The sequence below is a fragment of the Convolutriloba macropyga genome, chromosome 8 (assembly GCF_964194025.1).
Source record: "Convolutriloba macropyga chromosome 8, txConMacr16.3, whole genome shotgun sequence".
Taxonomy (NCBI): domain Eukaryota; kingdom Metazoa; phylum Xenacoelomorpha; order Acoela; family Convolutidae; genus Convolutriloba; species Convolutriloba macropyga.
The window spans coordinates 12,592,631-12,613,957 of NC_134475.1; the positions used below are offsets into that span (position 1 = coordinate 12,592,631).

The 21,327-nt window shown below is 34.9% G+C and overlaps 1 protein-coding gene across 1 annotated transcript in view; it reads right to left on the reverse strand.

Annotated features, from left to right (window-relative positions):
- Window positions 1-21,327, reverse strand: part of LOC142343944 (uncharacterized) — a 66,603-nt gene that overhangs the window by 14,286 nt on the left and 30,990 nt on the right. Inside the window, exon 3 of the mRNA XM_075395351.1 lies at window positions 14,482-14,589. Within this exon, the coding sequence (XP_075251466.1) occupies window positions 14,482-14,589 (108 nt within the window). The remainder of the gene's footprint in view (window positions 1-14,481; window positions 14,590-21,327) is intronic.

The following is a 21,327-nucleotide window of genomic DNA, read 5'->3' on the forward strand; positions in this document are numbered from 1 at the left end:
AATCTATTGTTTTCATAAGATAATGCATTGATCATTTGGATTTGAGTTTGTCTGAGCTCGCACATATTTTGTAAAATAAGGAAGTCAGACTGTTCCAAATCACGATAGACCTTATACTTCATGAAGTTAATTTTCATACGCATATGAGCATATCATAATCGATAGTGTCTTTTCCAACGTTTTCAAAAATTTGTCTATGATTTCCAAAATGTTGGCTACCAACTAGCTCGTTTTAAGGTGTCTCGTAAAAACCGTTCACCCTTATTTTGTTGTCGGTGCCGACTTGCATTTTGTAAAAATTAACATTATTTTTTGAAATTACGGTTTTTCCCCGTCATCATATCAAATCCGCCTGTAAAAGAAACAAATAAATCATCAAAGTTTGTAATAAACAAAGGATTAGGCTTTCCACAAATTAATTTCTTTCATTATTTATCCTCAGTTTTATGTCTCGCATGTAGTCTATTTTCATGTTGTTTTGCAAACGATAAACATCACTTTGCATGTCGTGCGTACTTATGATGTAGTATTGTGGTGTATCTGGTTCGTTTGTAAACTTTATCATTTTTGTGTTTTGAGTAAAAAGTTTTATAACAATGCAATTTTGTGGCACGTCCAGTGAGTAAGCGAAGGGGTCTAGTGATGTTGTTTCACAACCTCCTTCCTTAAGTTCGCATGGAAGTTTTAATCCTAACGGGTTAAAAACTGATTCTGTTTCCTGATCAACTTCAAGTTCAACTCTTTGCATTTGTGTTTCAAAGGAAAAAAGTTTTACTTCTCCTGACGAAGAGCAATCTGTGTTATCTTCTAGGTGTTCGTCCTTATTCAGACCACCGTGTGTGTATTGGTGTTTTCAAACTTCATTTGTAAGGTCTAATTTATTAGTTTAATCGTACTCTGTTATAGTTGAATTTTGTCCTGTTTTGTTAGCAAGTCTGCAATTCTCTGGTGTTACTATTACGTCAGTTGTAAGAGAAATTTGGTCATATGCTAAAGAAGAGTGCGATAAAAAGCCACAGTGCCATCTTAAGGCTTGCGATTTTACTCGACACATTACTGCCTCTACTTTTCTTCTGTATGATTTTTGTCACCGTTGCGGGTGCAACTTTAAAATTTTCTGGTTTAATGTTGCATTGAGCTACTTGATTTAAAGCATACATTTTGCTTTAAAGCATACATTTTGCTTTCTTTCATTTTTGAACAGTCATAAGGAACAACTTTTAAAGTAGGGGAAATTTCAACCAACTCATTCCTAACTGAGGGTCTACAAAAAGATACAACAATAAAGACAATCAAAATAGTTAAAGATTTGCAAAGGAAGTGATTGTTTTTCATAAAAACTTTATTCTATAAATGATTGACAGAGTTTTTGGTTTTTGTGGGGTCAGAAAGCTAAGAGTAAGTCTGTAAGAAGTAAGTGAAAAGGTCACGGAGAAAAATTTTCCGACAATTTGAACCTTTAAAGTAAAAATATAAAGTAAGATTTAAGTAAATCCCGCTTATTAGCGAGTAGTAAGTTTTTTCAATCATCCCGAAATTCGACGATCCATTCGAGATGAACGTTGATCATCCGAAGGAGTTGAGTTTGCTTCGGGTGATTGTACACGGGCTTGGGTTCTAACAGGGCTGACTCTAATGTCAGGTGGATCTGCAAAACGAATACGTGTTTCGGGATATGGGGTAGAACTTCTAGTTCTACTACGACTACGGTTATCAGGTGTTTGTGTGTTATCTAGATAAGTAGATGAAAAACCTTCCTGAAATCCTGAGTCTGGTTTTGTTATTGTGTTATTGTTATCTTCAAGAGTTTTTGTCATGTTGATTTTCATTTTGTATATTATCTGTATTACTTGTAAAATTGTATACTGGGAAAAATTCAGTTTCAGTGAAAGGTTGTTGAAAAGAAAATTTATCAACCGGCTTATTAAGTTTTTCAATTTGTTTATTCCTTAAATTTTCGAAGAATGGTTGCAAGCTTTCATTCCTTAAACCATAACCCACAACTAATTCTGAAATTGCGTTTTCAATTGGGAGGTACTCAACTTTTTTGACGGTTTCGTTTGCAACAAGTTTTATTTCGTAATTTACATTTGTCAATTTTTTGTTACTTCATATTGTCCTTATCTTAGTTCAAGTACCTTTTTGGATTTTCCGTCCTCGAATGAATGATTTTCCATTAAAACTAGCTGTCTTACGTCTAAAGGCTTGCCTAGTTTATGTTTGTTTCTGTTTTGATGTGCTTTGGAGTTAACCTCAAGACTTCTGTTGTATGCAGTTTTGTAAATTTGTTTGAATTGATTTTCACGAGCGAGTAATGAACTACTTAATTTCGGCTTTAGCATTTTATCTAACTGATCGTTCTTGCTACTCTGTTCTGAATGTTTGTGGAGTGGTAAATCTTTGCAAAATGCTGAATTACAAGTTAAGCCGGCACACCCTAATAATCCTAATTTCAGGGAAAGCGGAATTTGGGGCTTTTGACCAAAAACAATTTCGTAGGGTGTTAATCCTGTACTAGTGTTTGCTGTTGTGTTATGAGCAAACGCAAACTTTGGTGCTAAGTCACTCCAATTACGGTTGGCTTGTTCAAAAAAAATCGGAAATGTGTGCCAAGGTGTTTGTTTTGGATCTCAACTTTTCCGTTGGTCCAGGGAGAATATGCTGTTCCAGGAGCATGCGTAACTCCAAGTTCATGAGTCCAACTTGTGAACTCTGCGTTCATAAAGGCTGATCCTTTATCATACACAAGTTTTTGTGGGATACCGAAAGTAAGAAAAAATTTCTCAAACTGCTGATATTGTTTCACTTGCTGATGTTGATGAAACTGGATAAACTGGAATGTAACGACGAAAGGAATTATTTACTACTAAGCAATGTTTATTTTCGTTCGAGGTTGGATTTATTGGACCTTTGTAATCTATATGTACCGTGTGGAAGGGGAAAGGTACAGTTTCTGTCCATTTTTCAAGAGGTGCTTCGTTTAAGCCTTTGCGTTTTTGTTTATTTTTTTGACAATATAAACAATTGGCTATCAGTGAGAAACCCATTTGTATAAACCTGGCCAATAGAAAAAGCGATTTATGCTTGACAATGTTTTATCTTTCCCAGAGTGTCCGGAAAGTGAATCTTGGTGAGCTAATTCAAAAATTTTTAAGAAGAGGGATAATGGTGCGCATATTTAGATGTTATGAATATTTGGGTCTTCAGTTGGTTGTTTAATACACAAAATATTTCCAATTATGCAAAGATTTTCGAAATTATTCAAGTATGCTTTCATGGCTTTTGATTGTCGATACTTTACGTTTTTCTAATCTTTGTTACCTGACTCAAAACGTTGTCTAACAGTCTTGATAACTGGGTCTTTGAATTTTTCCTGGCTGATTGCTTTTATGTTCAAGTCAATATCTTCAGCAAAACTAGATAATTTCTCAATGAGTTCTTTTCCATCTGAAATTTTGTTATTCTCACAAATTGGTTTTGCTAGTCGAACACTTGCTATTGTATCAAAAGTTGCTTTGCATGCTTCAATCTCTTGCTCAAGACTCATGTCATCTATTTCTAAACCTGACAATTCAACAGAGTTTAGCAAAGAGTCGTCTTCTTTTGTAGAAACTTTTTCAAATTGCTCTTTTTCCTTTTCTAAATTGTTATCGAATTCTAAAGACAAATCAGAGTAATACTTTTCACTGTCGTCTTGTTCGCTTAAAATTGGTTCTTTTAATGGGCACTTGTCACGATAATGATTTATTGCATTTCCTTTCAAGAAGGATTCTCAGATGTCGGAAGTTGAACAAATTCGATCACTGGGTTTATAGGCTGTCTGAAAAAATTGTTCGTTCTTAAAATTCAATTATCTAAGTCCTTGAAAAGTTTGTTTCAGAATGGGGTAGCAATCTTTTTTCTGTCCCTTTTCATTGTCATGCAACAAGAAGTATTTTTCTTCGTTGCCTGACTCGTCGTAAAATTTAATGTCTTTCGGAATTGTTTTGTGTTTCAGTTGATATTCGTCTAAGTCTTTTATCGAGACGTTTCTACTTAGAATGTCTGGAAAGGCTAGGTTTTTGCCTTCTGTCCAAATTATTTTCAAGTTTTGGAATTGTGAAATGACAAGTTGATAGCGAAGAAATCGATGAGATAATTTTCCTCTACGTCCCCAAAGATACAATAGGGGCTTGTGGTCTGTGTAGAGATATACTGGATGTGGGGAACCTATCATGTAATGCTCATACGTTTGTAGAGCAGAAATCACACCACAAAGTTCTCTAGCTGTTGTACTCATTTTTTGCTCATCTTTTGTGTGAACTCGAGAATTAAATGAAACTATTATTTTTCCGGTAGGAAATTCTTGGACTAAGATTGAACCAACACCAATTGATGATGCTTCTACATGAACATGGAAGGGATATCTTTTATCTAGAATTGCTAAGACTGTATCTTCACTTATACGATCCTTGATTTCTCTGAACAATTTTTCGTGTTCAGCTGACCATTGAAATGTGGTTTCAGTTTTAATGAGATCGTAAAATGGCTTACTGTCTACAAGTAGATTTTTTATGTACATGCTGTAAAATCCTAAACAAACTAGGACCCGCATTACAACTCGTTGATTCTCAGGTGTCTTTAAGGCTTTCAGATCTTCAACCCTTTTCTTTACTGGTTGAATTACGTCTTTTCCTACTATATTTCCCAAGAATTGTACTTTGCGCAAAAAGATTTTTTTTTCTCAGGCTGAGCTTTCAGTCCTGCTTTGCGTAGCAAGAGATGGTACTTTTTTATTATTGAGTGCATCTCTTCAGCTGTCTGAGCTTGCAAGATTGTGTCATCAATATAAGTTACGGCTTGTCTAGATTTTATTAACGTTGCAAAGTGGATTGTCATTATCCTACTGAAAAAGTTTGGTAGTCCGCAAAGCCCATAAAAACCACGTTGAAAAGTGTATTGTTTTGAACCTAATACAAAAATTGTCAGTTGTTGTGTTTCCTCCGTTAGAGGGATTAAAGAACCTATTGGCTCTAGAGGCCATGAGTATTTACTTAGGTCTGCTATTGAATTCAGATATCTAGCGTCTATTACTGGTTTCACTATGTTTCCTTTAGGAAGGATCATATTTGAATTATTAAACACCGATCCCATTTCGGTGTCGTCTCCCAATTCTCGAATGATTCCAGATTTACAGAGCCGTTCTAGCCAAATTTCAAGTTTTTCTTGGTGGTGCAATGGTACTCGTGATGGTCTTTGCTTAGTCAAGTTTGAATTTGGTAGAAGTTTTACATGAAGTTTTTGTTGTATCTTGCCAACCTCATATTTGTGTTGAGAGTAGACGTCATTATCTCTGGCAAGAAGTTTCATTAGATCAAGTAATTGTGCATCATTAATATCTGATTGACTGAAGTCAAATTTTTTGAGAAACTCACGGTCTGACTTGCTAAGCATTTCCAGTTTTTCTAGTGGTATTTGCTGTGGTCGAATTTAACCTTCTATTGTTGCTTTTGGTTTTAAGTCTTTTAGATCTTGACTAAAATCTCTCTCTAATTCATGGTGGTCTGCAAACTCTTTTTCTTGAATCTTTTTCTGAGCTTTTTTCAACTTTTGTCTAATATCTGTTTTGTCTATTTTCGGATTTTCTAAAGTCTGAATTAGGTTTTCGACTTTTTCAGTCACATGAAAGATGTGATTGAAATCTGTTTCAGTTTCTGTTAAGACATCTAAGAACGCGACATTATCAATCAGTGTGTATTTTGTTTTTTTTTCTGACAAATTTCTTCCAAAGTGTATCCTATTGAACCTTTATGTATTGTTATTTTACGATCACCAGGGTTATTAAGCATTATTGGCAGCTCTTTTTCTTTTCTTACACAATAGACATTGTATGTATAGATACCTTAGTCTTGGAGGCGGTTGTCAATTATAAATGATGTTCCTTGTTTGAAAAATTGGTTTGACGGTGTAATTGTTAGAGCTCTACTAGATTTTGATGCTAGCTCGAAAGGTACTGTTTAGCACTACGTTTTCGAATTTACTTACAAAAGGATAACCTTTTTTTGATATTTTGAGAGCGTGATTGAGACTATTGGATAAATTTTCAAGTTCATTTTTGGAGTTGTGAACTCAATTGATTTTGTGGCAAAATTCAAAAAATCCAATCCAAGGATGTATAATTCGCAACCGTTTTTCTCTGAAACCCATGTTTTAAGATCTGTGTAGTATTTGCCTTCAATGTCAAATGAGATGGGGACATGAATGTATCCTAACAATTTTAGTCGTTCGCCGTTGACTGCAATTGTTTTCTGTTTAGACTCAATTGGTTTAACATCAATCAGTGACTTGTTCCTGTAGAAAATCAAAAATTATTAAGGAACATGTTGCTCCTGTGTCGACTAGAAACTGCGATTCGAAACCGTTATGTTTATTACTGTCTCCGGCGGCGTGAATGTACAAGTTTAAAAAAATGTTTGTCTTTTTATTTTTGTACGGGACTTGTCTAGTTTAAATTAACTTCATCCAGTTGATTGTCCACAAAGAATCCATTAACTTTATTCTCTCTGAATTGAACTCTGTTTGAGTTACGTTCTCTACTGTTTTCTCTAGAATTCTGATTAGAACTGTTACTTCTTCTATAATCTTGTCTTGGACTGTTTGACTCACGATACCCTGTCCGGGAATCGTTTCGATCATTTTGTTGTTCCCTTGAATAGTTTCTATTGTCTTGGGGTCTGCGATCGTTGGATCTGCTACTATAGCGGCGATCTCGATTCTCAAAGCTTTGTGAGCAATTTCTGAAGTAATTGTTCTCAGTTCTAGGATAAGGAGATCATTGTCTGCGGTTGTCTTGGTTGTAGTAACTGTTTCTTGGTCTGTAGTCTTGTCTGTATCTGTTCTGATTCCTATCATAACTATCTTCTCTTGGACGACGTCCTCTATAGCTTTGATAGTTATCTCTGAACTTATCTCTTTGCTGTGGTTGTTGTCTGTTTTGTTCATTAAAATCTTTGTTTGCATAGTAATATGCTATTGTGTGACCTGACTTTCTGCAAAACTTACAAAGTCGTGTGTGATTTTGTTTGTTTCTAGACTCATTTGGGTTGTAGGCTGCGCTAATTCTGTTATTTTTCATTAGACTTGCTAATTCTTGGAGCTGGTCTTTTATACAATCTATCTCAATTTTGTTATCTATACTGCTCGAAGCTGTGCCTCTGAAATCACTACTTACTGCAAAACTGAAATCTTTAGTGCTAACATGATTTCTAAGTTGTTCCCATGTTGCGTGAGGTGTTGCTATCAGAAATTGATGCGATTTTTGTCTAAGTGCTGGAGAAGTTAGACCTCTTACAAAGAATTCCATACACTTAGTTTGCCTTTGAGCATCTGTGAATAGGTCTGGCCATCCTTTTCCACTGCTTTGATTAGACTGTGTACATAGCTTTTGATTAATTCGTCTGGTTGTCTACAAATGTCTTCTACCTCAATTCGTTTTCTGTACTTGTTTTTTTCGTCTGTGAATCTATTTAACAAACCTGTTCTAACATCATCCCATGGTTCTGCTGCGGGCAAAGAATCGAAGCATTGGGCTGCTGGTCCTCTTAGGACTGAGCCAAATAATGCTTTTCTACTTGCGTCATAACCATTTTGAGCGTCTCCCTGTCATGGTCTAACTCCCAACGAAAATTCTATTTTTTGCTCTATTAAACTTAGAAAATCTGCTACGTCCTCACTCGGGTCTGAGCCTGTAAATTTTTGAAGAGAAATGTCTGTGTATGCTACAATTTTCGCCATTTTTATTTAAGGTTTTTCTTTAATGATTCATAAGTTTTCATATGAGAAGGTAAACGAAAGGAAACAATACAAAAGTATATTCAAAAGAGATTGAAGCTAAGAAAAAATCAGAGTCTAATATGAAATTTAAGAAAAATTTAGACAATTTGTTTAAACAAATGGTCCTATTTCAAAAGCACTATTTGGACTGCGAAGAGCTTTTGAAAAATTGTTGAAATTAGGGTTGTTTTTTGCATGTGTTATATAGCAAGCTAGTCCTGTAACAGTATCAAAACTAATGAAAATGTACATATATTGCTTTTTCTTATGTACTTCAAAGCTAGTAACTTTGCCTGTTTTATGACCAAGTGTGATAGTAATCTTCAAGAAGGTAGCGTCAATACTCATTAAATTCAACTTTTGTTTTAGTAAAAAGGTTTCATTTTAGACAGTATCAGTTACAAAATTAGGTAAAAATTTATTGATCTAGAGTTCAATATACATATTGGGCGTGAGCAAAGCTTTCAATATTTTGCAAAAAATCAGGATTAAAACTTGCATATGTTATAAAACAGTGTTGGCCGGATCATTAACAACCTTGTAATAAATAATCAGAGATTGTTTATCGTTATTAAATGTGTATTTTTTAACTTTCGCAACTTTATCGTCGTACAAAATGGTTACGTTTAGGTGCTTTGTACTAATATTCATAAGCTAAGTAAGAAGAAAATAAAAGAGAAAAGAATTTTTGTTTTGTTTTTCACTTTGTTTTATACAAAAATAATTGAGATTAATTAATTATAGACATTTATTTATTCGTTGATAGCAACCATTTTCGGTTAGTCGATATTCTATCCAGAAAAATTTTCCTGCTTGACAGAACTTTGGTTTTTGGTTGCTTTCAGAGAATGCTGTTGTTAAAATTGGTCTAAATAATCTGACTCTATAGGAATTGATTTGGTTATTGCTATCAGATTTTCTTATTAGGACACAATGAACGTTTTCTTTTTGGATTATTTCTCTAATAAAGTTAGGTAATGTGGGTGAAGAGATGGAAACTTTTTCAAATTTATAGAGCTCATTATCTGGTAAGGGTACTAATTTCAGGTTTTGTTTGCTTTCACTCATTTATTGGAAGCGTGTGGTTGAGTGTACATACATTGTAAATCAATGATTGAGCCACGTTTATTAAGTCTATTGAACAAAAAATCTAATGATATGGTTTCTGTTTTAAATATGGTTAACTGTCCGACAGTTTTTGTTCTTTTAAAACGGTAGACTATTGTCACGAATGATTGTTCAACGTCGGTGACGTATTTGAGCACTCGATAGTCTGCTGAGTTATCCTTAATACTTGTTTGTTTGTCTCCTATTAGATATTCCATATACTTTTTGCTAAGTTCTTGTGCTATTAATTTGGTGAAATGGAGATTTTTTGCAAAATTATACGTAACATAATAAGTACAATCGAATATATGGCTCAGAAAAACGAATGAGAAACTTATAAGTCACAAAATAACAATAAAGGGAACGTTTGCTTAGGACAGTTGCACAAAAAGGTCGTGTTATTTTTTTTAAAATTGCCGTTTTGGTGGTTAATTTTGGTAAAACACTATGTTTCTATTAGTATATTGACTTATAACAGGCGCTGATAGGCTTTTTATGGCTATTTTGTGTCAGTGTGTTCGGAATTTTACTCATACTTGATGATTATTGGCGAATTTCAGGAGATTATTTGTAATTTTTGAGACCAATTTTGAGATTTGTACCGCCAATTTGTATCCAAAATGAGATATTTCTCGGCTTTTGTGGCTCAATTTGGGTAATTTTTCACAAGTTCCGGGCAATTTTTGGATTACCTAGGCCAATTTGGGTCAAATTTGGGCAAAAAGTGATAAACTTGGGTCAATTTTGATCAATTACCAGATCAATTAGGCGCAATTTTGAAAAATTTTGGCAAATTTTGACAATCTTTTACCGAAAGCGGGTGTTTTCTTAATGAAACAGGGCAAAATCGGGAAATTTTTGGCTAAATTTGACAATTTTTTGACAATTCTGGGCTAATATGTCAATAATTTGCGTCAAATCTAATAGTTTCGGGTTGAAATTATTTCGATTTTGCGTTTAAAAGCAAAAATTTTGGTTAAAATTTACTGAATATAGTCAATTATTGGTTAATTTTTGGCAAATTTTGGAATAAAACCGATAAATTTGCATGAATGTTGGATAAAAGATGAAATGTTTGGTCAAAAATGGGCAAATTTAGGAAATTTGGGCCCTTTGGTCCTAAGTTTGGGCAATTCTTAGGTAGAAATTGAAAAATTTCTGTCTAAATTTGTGAATTTTAAGGCCTTATGAGCTTAAATTGGCAAATTTAGGGGACAATTTGGGCTTATTTTGGTCGGAATTAGTTAATTTGGTACCAAAATTCAATTATTTTCTCAAAACTGGGGTGAATTTATGCAAAAAAACACACAATTTCCATACCAAACGGGGCTAAATTCTTCAAAAATCCGATTAAATTGAAAGTGTTCAATTTATTTTGGACAATTCTAATGAAAAATTGTGTATAATTGGCTGATTTTTGCATCAATTCTCACTAATTCCTGTTATTTTAGGCACAAATTGACAAACTCGGGCTAAAAACCTGATGAAACCAACTTTGTTTTACTCAAAATCGCAAAATTTTAGAAATTCAGAAGTTAATTCGAGGCGTTACAGTGATTGATGACGCGTTTGGTGAACAATACTTCGTTATTTGTAGCTATCAGGGTGAGTTATTAACTTTGAGAGACACTAATAGACAAACTATACATGTATAATGAAGTAAAACAACGTTAAACTAGGCTTATTTGCATGTGGGTCAGTTTGTTTTTGCAGTACTATGGGTTTGGAGGATGATAAGTTTGATAATTTAGACGATGAATCGAAAATACGGAATTTTTAAGATTTGCGTATCGAAAAACGCGGAACTACTAAGATTTCCGTGTCGAAAAGCGCGGAATTCTTAAATTATCCGTTAAGAGGTTTAAAATGTTTAAGAAGTTTAATACACGCTACAGTTAAGTTACGGACAATATATGAGAGCTAATTTAATGAATATGAGTGTATGATTTCGTCTAGGTCCAATATGATATTGGACTAGGGGGATAGTAGAGTTCGTTATGCGAACAGTATAAAAGATTTGGTTAAGTTGAACACAATTATTTAGTCTAAAAGTAACATTAATGTGACCGGTCTTGTCTAATTTTGTGCGGGGGAATACAAAGGCGTCTTTCTATGATACACAGTTGTATACTCACGTGTGCGCTTAAAAAACCAACCTACAGTGTCAAAGTTTGGGTCTGAGAAGCAAAGAACCGGTGCTCAAAGTTACTAAATCAGTGGACTGTTCTTTTGTGGGGAGAACCCGTCTCTTTTAGTTGCTCGTAATTGAGAAGTTCAGAATCTTAGAACATCTCACACAGGTACCGGGATAGCGCGGTATGTGGCCCACCATAGAACCTGTGTGACCTCTGGGTTTTTGGTTTGCAAAACTAGCCACAAAAAGTCCACCAGGTCCATAAATGTGTGAGCAACCAACGTTCTTTATTCCTCGTCGCACCAATTTTTAACTCTGATGTGGTAGGGATTTTATTCGCTTGATCTTAATTACCACACTAGAGCTAAACCAATATTATTTACGCGACCTTAACTAAATGCTGAAATAAGTCTCACTAATTGCTTAAAATGTTCTTTGCTAATATCCAAATCTATGTGTTACTTGCTGGAAAAAAATTGATTATATATAAAGATTGATTATTAAAACAGATAGAAAAGATAGAGCACATATTGGGGGGAAATCCTTCTTGAAAATTTGGTGGGGTATCTAATCTTAATCCAGAAATTGGATCCATCTTACTGCTGGATGTGAATATTACTCTGACTCTATTTTGCTATAAAATCGGCAGACTTAGAACCGCTGTTGTTATTCCCGCTTAGCGGAGGAGTAGATGTTTCGCTCTTAGAGCAGAGAGAGGAAGAGAGAGAGAGAGAAATTATCAGTTGAAAATGAAGCGGCTTAAGTTTGCGCTGGTTGAGTGTTGTTCTGATTTCCTTCAGCAGCAAGCTCTAGGCTCGTGCGCGTTTATAATTGAGTCAACACGACTAAAAAACCACAAGACATGACTAGCTCCAAATCAATTCCTAGGTCATTCGTGGAGCCGACTAGTATTCGTCTTTAGTCATATATTCGTTTCAGACTTGCTGCTGTGAAGAGCGCCTGGATAGCTTCAGTATTCTTCACTTAATACGCGTATCAACAACTTCAGTGAATCAGCCGCCAGCCTATATAGTGTATTAAATAATACACAGCAGTATTGGGCTATGAATAATGTATTCTTTCACTCAACGCATTTCACGCAGCATAGCTCTCTCTTAATATTTCGTCAGTTTAGACTAGGTCTAAAGTGTTCACAAAGTCGACGGTTAAATAATTATACTCTCTGTAGTATCGGTAATTGCGGTGGCAATTATCCAATTAGCAATACTACAATATCTGTTTCAATCAAAATCAATATCTTCCTGACGTTAAATAATCATGACTTCTACATGAGAGCTTTATCAATTCACTCTACTTAAACTGTTTTCAAACTAATGTTACCAGAGATCTATTGTCGGAAATTTTATCTTTTTCAGAAAGACAGGCAAGTTTAAGGACCCAATACAAAAATTTTGTTTTATTTTACAGTAAGTCTCTTTTTGTGAAATTCATGTAAACCATTTTGACAGAACTTCGCTGAATGCACAAAAATGCTTCTACTATTTTTTAGCTGATTTTAGGTTATCACGAAAAGCAAAAAAGAACCATTCTTAAGGTATAAAACTAGTGTTGCTATTGTTTTCATTGCGAAAAGAAAATTCCTGTCGAAGGCAGATCGTCTCAAATACAATTAAATGGGAAATGAGAGTCAATCAGTATGACCTTGAAAAAGTGAAAGATCTCGGAATCCGTTAAAAGCTATATATTCAAAAACCGGATGAATTCTTGAAACAAAATCAAAACATGCGATGACAGAAAAAAATGGTCTTTAACTTTTTATGTCGGTATCACAGCATCAACTTTCTGCTGACAAGTTTTGCAATTAGGCACACATGAAAAGCTTTTTGGAAATAAAATAACGCAAGAAATTTTGGTCCCTCTGAAAATTCAATTATTCCCTTCATATCTCATCTATTCAAAATAGTTTGCTGCTGCTGTTTTTTCAGAATCATAGAGAAACAAAAAATTGTTTGCCTTGTTTCTGCAATATCTTTTCAGACTGGTGATATGATGCACTGTATGCTTTAAAATGCGAACTTGATAGCATCCGTGCCACCCAGAGGATCATGCAAGCCATTTTGTTTACTTTAATTATTTATCCTAGCGATTTTCCGTTAAATACGGTTTTTTTTCCTTAAACAAATTTGCTCAAGGGCAGCAGTTCTATAATTTTATGGATTTCTAACAGAGTTAAAGACTTTTGTTAATTCTCAAGCCTTCACAAATCTTCTTAGAGTTTCTTTAAGTTTTTTAATAGGGAGATCGGAAAACACTTCAGCTTTTTTTTACAAAACCAATTGTTAAATTTTTCGATAGAAGAGAACAGATCTTGGCTTCCCGGTTAGAGAATTAATTTGAACAAAATGACTTACACGAAATTGATGAATAGAAATTGACAAATTAGACGTGACAGCAGCAGAATTTCCAATTGTTTAATGCATTCTAATTTGTGTTACATTTACCTTTTTCCAATTCCACTCATTGCAATCTTCAATGGAACTCACTTATAGTTCTGAACTACACTTTTTTAAAAAAAATCTTAGCAGCAAGTGCAGTGTTTTTAATGAAACACGGGTTTCAATGTGATATTTTGTTTCTTTTTAAAGCGCTTCCCAGATCGAGGTGTCAATTTCAGAAAGTGCAAGTTTTGCGATGAATGCAGTGAAAAGGTATATAAATTGCCGTTTTTAGCGGCTGAATGCAGAGAATGCAGTAAGAATAAGTTTCACCTCAGAAAACTGCTATCGTTACAAAATTTCACTTCTATGTTCCCAAAAGCTTCACAGCAGAACGTTAAGACAGCAAGATGTAAGAATAACGTTGAATGCAACCAGAAAAAAAGTTTCGCGACAAAAATTGCAACCCGTACAGCAAAACTATCCATTAATTAAAATCTTAAACGGAACTTTGTAAGAATTGAAGTAAATGTGGTAATGGAGGCGAAGAAGAATTTACAATTCTTACCGCAGAATTCACAAACTTCTGCCTAGAGAAGAAGTAGCCGATTTTATTTCACTGTTTTGCTTTGAACAGCGATTACTCAGAGTCGAAAATTGAGAAATGATACTTATGTGACAGCTGAAAGTTGTGGAAAAAATTGTTTTAACGCACAGGTGTTGAGTCAATTTAGCGGTGAGTGCATTAAAAGCGTTAAATTATTGTGGTCTCGCCGTAAATTTAGCTGTGATTTTTTGTAAGATTCTTAGTTGTTAGAGCTCAATTTGCAAATTTTATTTAAGAATCGCAAATCTTGCAAAAAAATTCAGTGCTTTCACGGCATTCATCGCCAAAAGCTGCGAGCCTTTTTTGATGGAAATGATTTTTTTCCCAGTCTTTCACCGCAATCTGTACACTTTTAGACAAACCCTTCACTTGACTTTATAAATAGTCATTGAACAAAATTTCAAAAAATGTGTTATGACAATTACCTGATCTCCAGCGAGCACAATTTGGATTCCCCCGCCACCGCCACCATAGCCGTCACCACTACCCCCTCTGTAGCTGCGGCTGGAAGTACTGGATGAACCAGAGTTACCCTGCAAACAATGACTATTCAGCAAATTCCGGGCACGAATGAGAATAAAAGTCGAATATAAACGGGACCTACCCATTCAAAGAAATGATTATACAACACAACATCTCACAAAAAAACCTTCATTAAAAAATTTTGCTCTCCTTCATAAAAATATAGACTGTGCCTCCGAATAGTCATAATAGCAAATTTCCGATCCATTCTGCATGCGTGGCTTTCAATAATGGACTATCCATGAGGATCTCCTTCACAAGAAATTTCCAGTACTAATATAAACTGTAACAAACTGTATTACTATATTTTAAAATTTTACAATTTTTCTTCACTGTAACTTATTTTTAAAATACTGTTTTGTTGTTACCCGACTTGGGCTCTCAGTGAATCCCATCGATGGATCATAGAATTTTCATGCAAAATCCATCCATGGATCATCGGTGATTCATTCCCACTTTTTATCTGATCATAGACAATGCATCGATTGGAAAGCTCTGATTTTCACTGGATCATAGAAAGTTCATCGATGGGAAACCGCTGGATCATAGAAAAACCATAGAACCTGATCTTGAGTCTACTTCCAGATCAAAATAGGAAAAATGCAAGATGTGAATGTACTCATACGTCCCTCATACACAAATAGCAAAAATATATAAAAAAAACGAATGAAATACTGCTAAGTAGTAGAGGGTGAGCAAGAGTGGGGGGGGGGGGGGGGGGAGGGGTAAAAGGATGTACCAATTTAAAAAAATTAGGAATAGCCTCTTTTCATCCGATTTCCAAAGATGTACCTAAAAAGAGCGAATGAGAACAATAGACCTGTCATCTTATCGTAATCACTCAGGGAAAAGTATCTTAATTACCCCAGGGAAATGCATCCAAGGTGATTTTCCACTCTAATGCACTTCAGCTAAACTTATCTACTTAGAAAATTATATCTGCAGAACTTTTAATCATTTTTTCATTTTATTCATTCGCTCATAGTTATCACAACTATAACTTTCTTTCATTCATCTACATAAAGAAAATACTATTTTATCATTTTTCATTGCAATTCAGACAATTTTTACTACAAATTACCCGATTGTGTGCTGATATACGTAAATATTGCCAATTGTACCATTTTTTTGCCTAAAACACACAATTCCTGGCAAAAAATACCCAATTCTTATCAAAAAATACCCAAATCTTACCAGAAATACCCAATTCTTGGCCAAAAATTAACCAGTTAGTGCTCACAATACCCAGTGTTATCGACATATTTCGAAAAATTACCCAAAATTCAAAGAAGTGCGTCAAACTTTTCCAACATTGTTCTAATTTACTCCCATTATTCCCACAATTTCGTAATTTCAGAACCTTACAAGTTTCAAAATCATTATTGTAATAACGAAATCTCTCACGTGATCGCATTAATTTTGCCTGGAGTTAAATGACCTCTGATTTGTGAATATCCAATAACAAATCTGCTGTGTCATCTATTAATGATCATAAAATTCTCACCTGATTAGACAACTAGTCACTGAATTGACAAAAACACATCATAGTAGCGTCATAATTATTTTATATTATCGTCACAATTACTCGTAATCAAAATTACATCATACTACCGTCACAATTACGTCATAGTGTTGACATAAATACGTCATGATGTCCTTATAATTACGTTATAGTGTCGTCATTATTACGTCATATCGTCATACTTACGTCAAATCCGACTACGAAGTTCTTAATCATTTTTATTCAATATTCATTTGTTTGATTTTCAACTTTCAGTGCAGTTGAGTAAAATCTTGCTCACAATTTTTAGCAATCAGATTTATTCCGTCGCAACTTTTAATTCTACATTCTGTTTAACTCTACACTCTGCTTCTATCTCATTTCTTATATTAGCTTACTGTAAATCTACTTTTCAGATATAATGCAAAGAACTTGTAATCCAACGGAACAGTGTTCTTCATCCAAAAAATTTATATTGAGATCTAATATGAGCAGACATCGGAAGCTTCACGCGAGAATTTGCTCACATTGCTCCCAGTCATTTCCGGACGACGATAAACTACAGCGTCACATTGCTTCTAAACATGCACCACCTCTCATTCAAAAGAAGTTTTCATGCCGCAGCTGCATTTTATCGTTCTCCGCATATTATCAACTTATTCGTCATAAACGAAACAATCACCAGCATTCTGCTCCAGTGGCATACGATGATGTTGACTTATCTATATACGGAGAATCCACCGCTCTTCACAGTGGGCTCGAAACCTTCAAGCACTTTTTACAAGACTCGCTGCTTGAGTTGTCTAGAAAGAAAGATAACTTCAAGTTAGTCGAACTCAGCCACGAAACAGTGATAAAGCAATTGGATTTTGTTTACCACGATTTATCCAGTTCAGCCAAAATAAACTTTTCATTTGGTTTCCTACTTCAAAGTGTGCATAACTCTGACGAATTTCGATACTTTTACGCAGCACATAACAACCCCTTATTCCTAAATCCCATTGCAACACAAATATCCAACAGGAGCCTATCAGTTATCAGAAACCATTTTTGAACAATTGGAAGATGTAAAAATTAATGTTCCGCTCGAGTTGAGTTCGTTTTCCCATCTTATTATACTCAGTTTCGAGTCAATAACACTCCCCGACAATACAATTAGAAACACAGAATTGACGCCACGGATAAGAAAACATGTTCCCATTAGTGTGTCAATATCTTCGAATCTACTCACCCAGCCAATATTTATTTGCAACGAAGATCCACTTCAACTAAGCCGTGATTTTGTGTCCTGCTTGGCTAATATAGCAGAAAAAAGCACACTTCTAATATGGGAAAAATTGCAAAACTTCACTTCTAGACTTGAAGAAAACTATTGGCTTCCTCGAGATAAAGATCCCGTGCGAGAGAATGAAGGTCTCGTCAATGATGATGCAGAAACTGACGAGGAGGATGAAGAGGATTCCAATTTTACTAGAGACCGAAGAGAACTCAAAGTTCTATCGAGTTTGAGACAAGATTTGGAGAATTACTACAATACAATCCCCGTGTTTGGTTGCAACAGCTCTCGTTATGATTTAAATCTGATAAAATAATATCTTCTGCATCATCTGTTAATAGAAAAAAACGTTGTTCCCAAAGTGATCCGAATGGGGAATAAATATATTGGAAAGAACTTTCCTGGTTTGCAATTTCTCGACATTTTGAACTCCATGGGAGGAGCTATAACTCTGGATAACTTCCTCAATGCCTATGGAGCCAGTGAAGAGAAGCTTTTTTCCCTAACGACTGGTTTTACAATGCTGAAAATTTGAATGAGACCCAACAGCCACCAATTGAAGGTTTCTGGAGTAAGTTGAAAAACCATAACGTTTTGTCAGTCAATTACGATAAGTTCATGGATTGCAAAACAGAGGAATTGAAGAAAAGGAAGCTTTTAAGAAGCTGAAATTAAAAACATTTCCCAAAAACGCAGAAGAAAACTACCGAGAACTTCAAAACATTTGGGAAAGGAAAAACATGAACATATTCCATGATTTTCGCAAGTGGTATAACAACAAAGACGTTGTGCCCACTCTTGAAGCGATGACTAAGATGATTCAATTCTACTACTCAAAACAAAATGATATGTTGAAACTGGGCTATACGCTTCCCAACTTGGCAAACAGAATTCTCCATTCTTCAACAGATGCTGCTTTTTTTCTATTCTGCGAGCAAGACAAGGAATATGATAACTATATCAGAAATTGGCTGACGTGAGGACCCTCAAATGTCTTCACCCAATATGCAAAAGTCGGCGAAACCAAGATTAGAGAGTCCGAAAATGTGTTCAAGTCTATTGTGGGCATTGATGCGAGTCAACTCTACCCATTCTCAATGACCAAGGAAACGCCAACGGGACTCGACACAAAATGGGAGTTCAACGACGACCCTGCAAGTTTCACCCAAAACCAATTGGAGGAGTTTGATTGAGCAGCAAGTAATTGATTACTTGCAGAGCACTAGTCCAGAATGTTTAATACAGTCACAGTTCAGTCACAAAAAACAGAAAAAAAATGGAGCTTATTTTGTCGATGGCTTCTGCTCTCATTGCAACACAGTGTTTGAGGCAATGGGATGCTACTTTCACTTTGTCCCTTTCAAGAAGAAAAGCGGCTGTTATTTGAAGATGTAGAGAACGGATTAAAGATACGGGAACGAGATAGTGATGGAAGAGAATATCTGCAGGAATTAGGATACACGGTTGTTGAAATTTGGGAGTGTCAGTGGAAAAAGTGGAGGAAGGAAAACACAAATGGAGTAAAAAAGTTCGTCAAAAAGAAATATCCATTTCAGCAATCCCTTTCGAAAAATGCTATTTTTGAAAAAAGAAAACGAGGAGATTTGTTTGGATTGGTTGATTGCAGCCTCAAAGTCTCTGAGCACTTGTACCCTATTTTGAAGACTTTCTTCCTATTTTTAAGAATTGTGCATTTGGGCGAGACGACATTGGGGACCATATGAAAGAATTTGCTGAGCGACACAAGTTATTATCAAAACCACGAAAAATGCTCATTTATAGTTTCATGCTTGACAGGGGACCAATTATTACTCGCCTTTTGTTATTTTATCTGGAAAAAGGAGTGATTCTAAGAGACGTTTTTGATTCCTACAATACGCTCCCCGCCGCTTTTTCCATTCCTTTGTGCAAAACGCTGTCTACGCACGCCGCGAAGGAGACCGATACAAAAAGTCAACTGTCCTTGCTGAAACCATGAAATGGATAGGTAACAGCTCCTACGGATATCAAATAATGGACCGTAGTCGGCACACAAACACAAAATCTGTCAAGGGACAGCAAGTTTATAAATTTATTGACAACAAATTTTTCAAAACCCCAAATGAACCGCCAGAGGAGATTTATGAAGTGTAGTTAAACAAAACACGTATCATACATAAAGAGACATTAATAATTGGTTTTTTATTCTGCAGTACGCTAAGCTTATAATGTTACAACTCAAGAATAATCGTTTTTCCTTTTTCTGCGACAAAAATAAGTACGAACTCATTGAAATGGATACCGACAGTCTGTACATGGCGCTTAGTGAGAATAAACTCGACAAATTCATTCGACCAGAAATGCTATCATTGTGGTACTGGATGAGACAGAGCGACTGCAGTGATAAATTCGCAGCAAACTCAAACAGCAACTTTTTCCACGAGAATGTTGCAACAAGCATGCGAACTTTGACAAGAGAACCCAGAAATGTTCATAGAAGAATTTAGATACTCAGAAATGATTGCTTTGTGCTCTAAAACTTATTGCTGCTACGATGAGCAATCAGATACGGTAAAATTATCCAGTAAGTGGCTCAACAAAAACAACATTGTGGAACCCTTAGCCAAATACAGAAAAATATTGTTTGATGTTGAGCAAGTATATTCAACGAACCGAGGATTTTGCGTAGTCGACAATAAGAAAATATGTACATATGAACTCAAAAAATTGGGACCGTCGTACTTTTATCCCAAGCGTAAAGTCTGTGAAGACGGAATTCACACTACTCCTTGAGATAAATAACTCATCTTCTTTAGATTTTGTAAATCTCTCGTCTTCTTTCGTTTGATGCCTTTTTTAACTCACAGTTTACCTCACAAAATGTCTTTTAAAAAAATATTGTATAAAATAACTGAATTAGATATAGATGAACATACAAACATTTGAATATATATTTTACAAATTTTTGAAGTGCCGAAAACCATTTGCACGATTATACGGATTATTGTTTAAACATTTAAAGATTTTGGTTTTCAAAACTTACAAAGCATCAACAAATAACTTCAAAATATGAAAATTGTTTAAATATTTAGACGAGACTTTAGAAAATAACACATGTGCAAAATAAATAGCATTTAAACCACACAATTGTGAATCTTTGAGTTTCACCTGTACTAAAGAACCAAAGTTTGCTCTATTGATGCCATAATTTTTCCAAAGTTTCTCCCATCGAATCACCGTAGAACAACTTTCGATTTTTATTGGCTAGCAAAATCCAGCAAAAGTTTGACAAGCAAATAGACCTATTGCTAACGGTTCGTAAAATCTTTATCCTTTTTCAAAAAGAGTGTCTGTAAATGTTCTTTTTGTAAGATTCGTTTGGCTCAATCTCGTATCTATATCCTTGGCATTGAGATAAGCTTTCCTTCGTTCCTTTTGACCCGAAAATTCAGCAGAGAAAAAACTTGATGGACATAAATAGAATTGGCACTGTGAACTTGTTCATTGTTTAGATAGACTTCGCAATTAGAGAAAAGCGAATGAAGAGCTTTTTTACCAACATCTCTTCTGATGAACAATCGAGGAGATCACAAGTCAGTGAAAATATTATGATAAATTTCCAATTGAAATTCGATTGCTGACTCGTTTAAGGAATTTGTTGGAAATAATTGTTGTTCATTGGACCGAAGAAAGAAGTCTAAAATTGGAAATGGAGTCTAAAATTGGAAAAAGTCCAGCATAGAGTGACACAAGGAATTCATTTGCATTTTACCATACTGTTTTTTATAATGATAATTGAAGTAATGATCAAGATTTTTTCTGGAAAATTTAAATTAGCTGAACTTGACCAATAGGAAAGAAGGGAACAAGGTGTCCAGCAGCGTTTCTTAATTCTAAATGTATACTGTGGATGTTCGATTTGATTACTTTATGGAATCTCAAGTATTCGAAACTGCGATAACTGAGAACTTGAGATCTTTTAAGAATCTCATC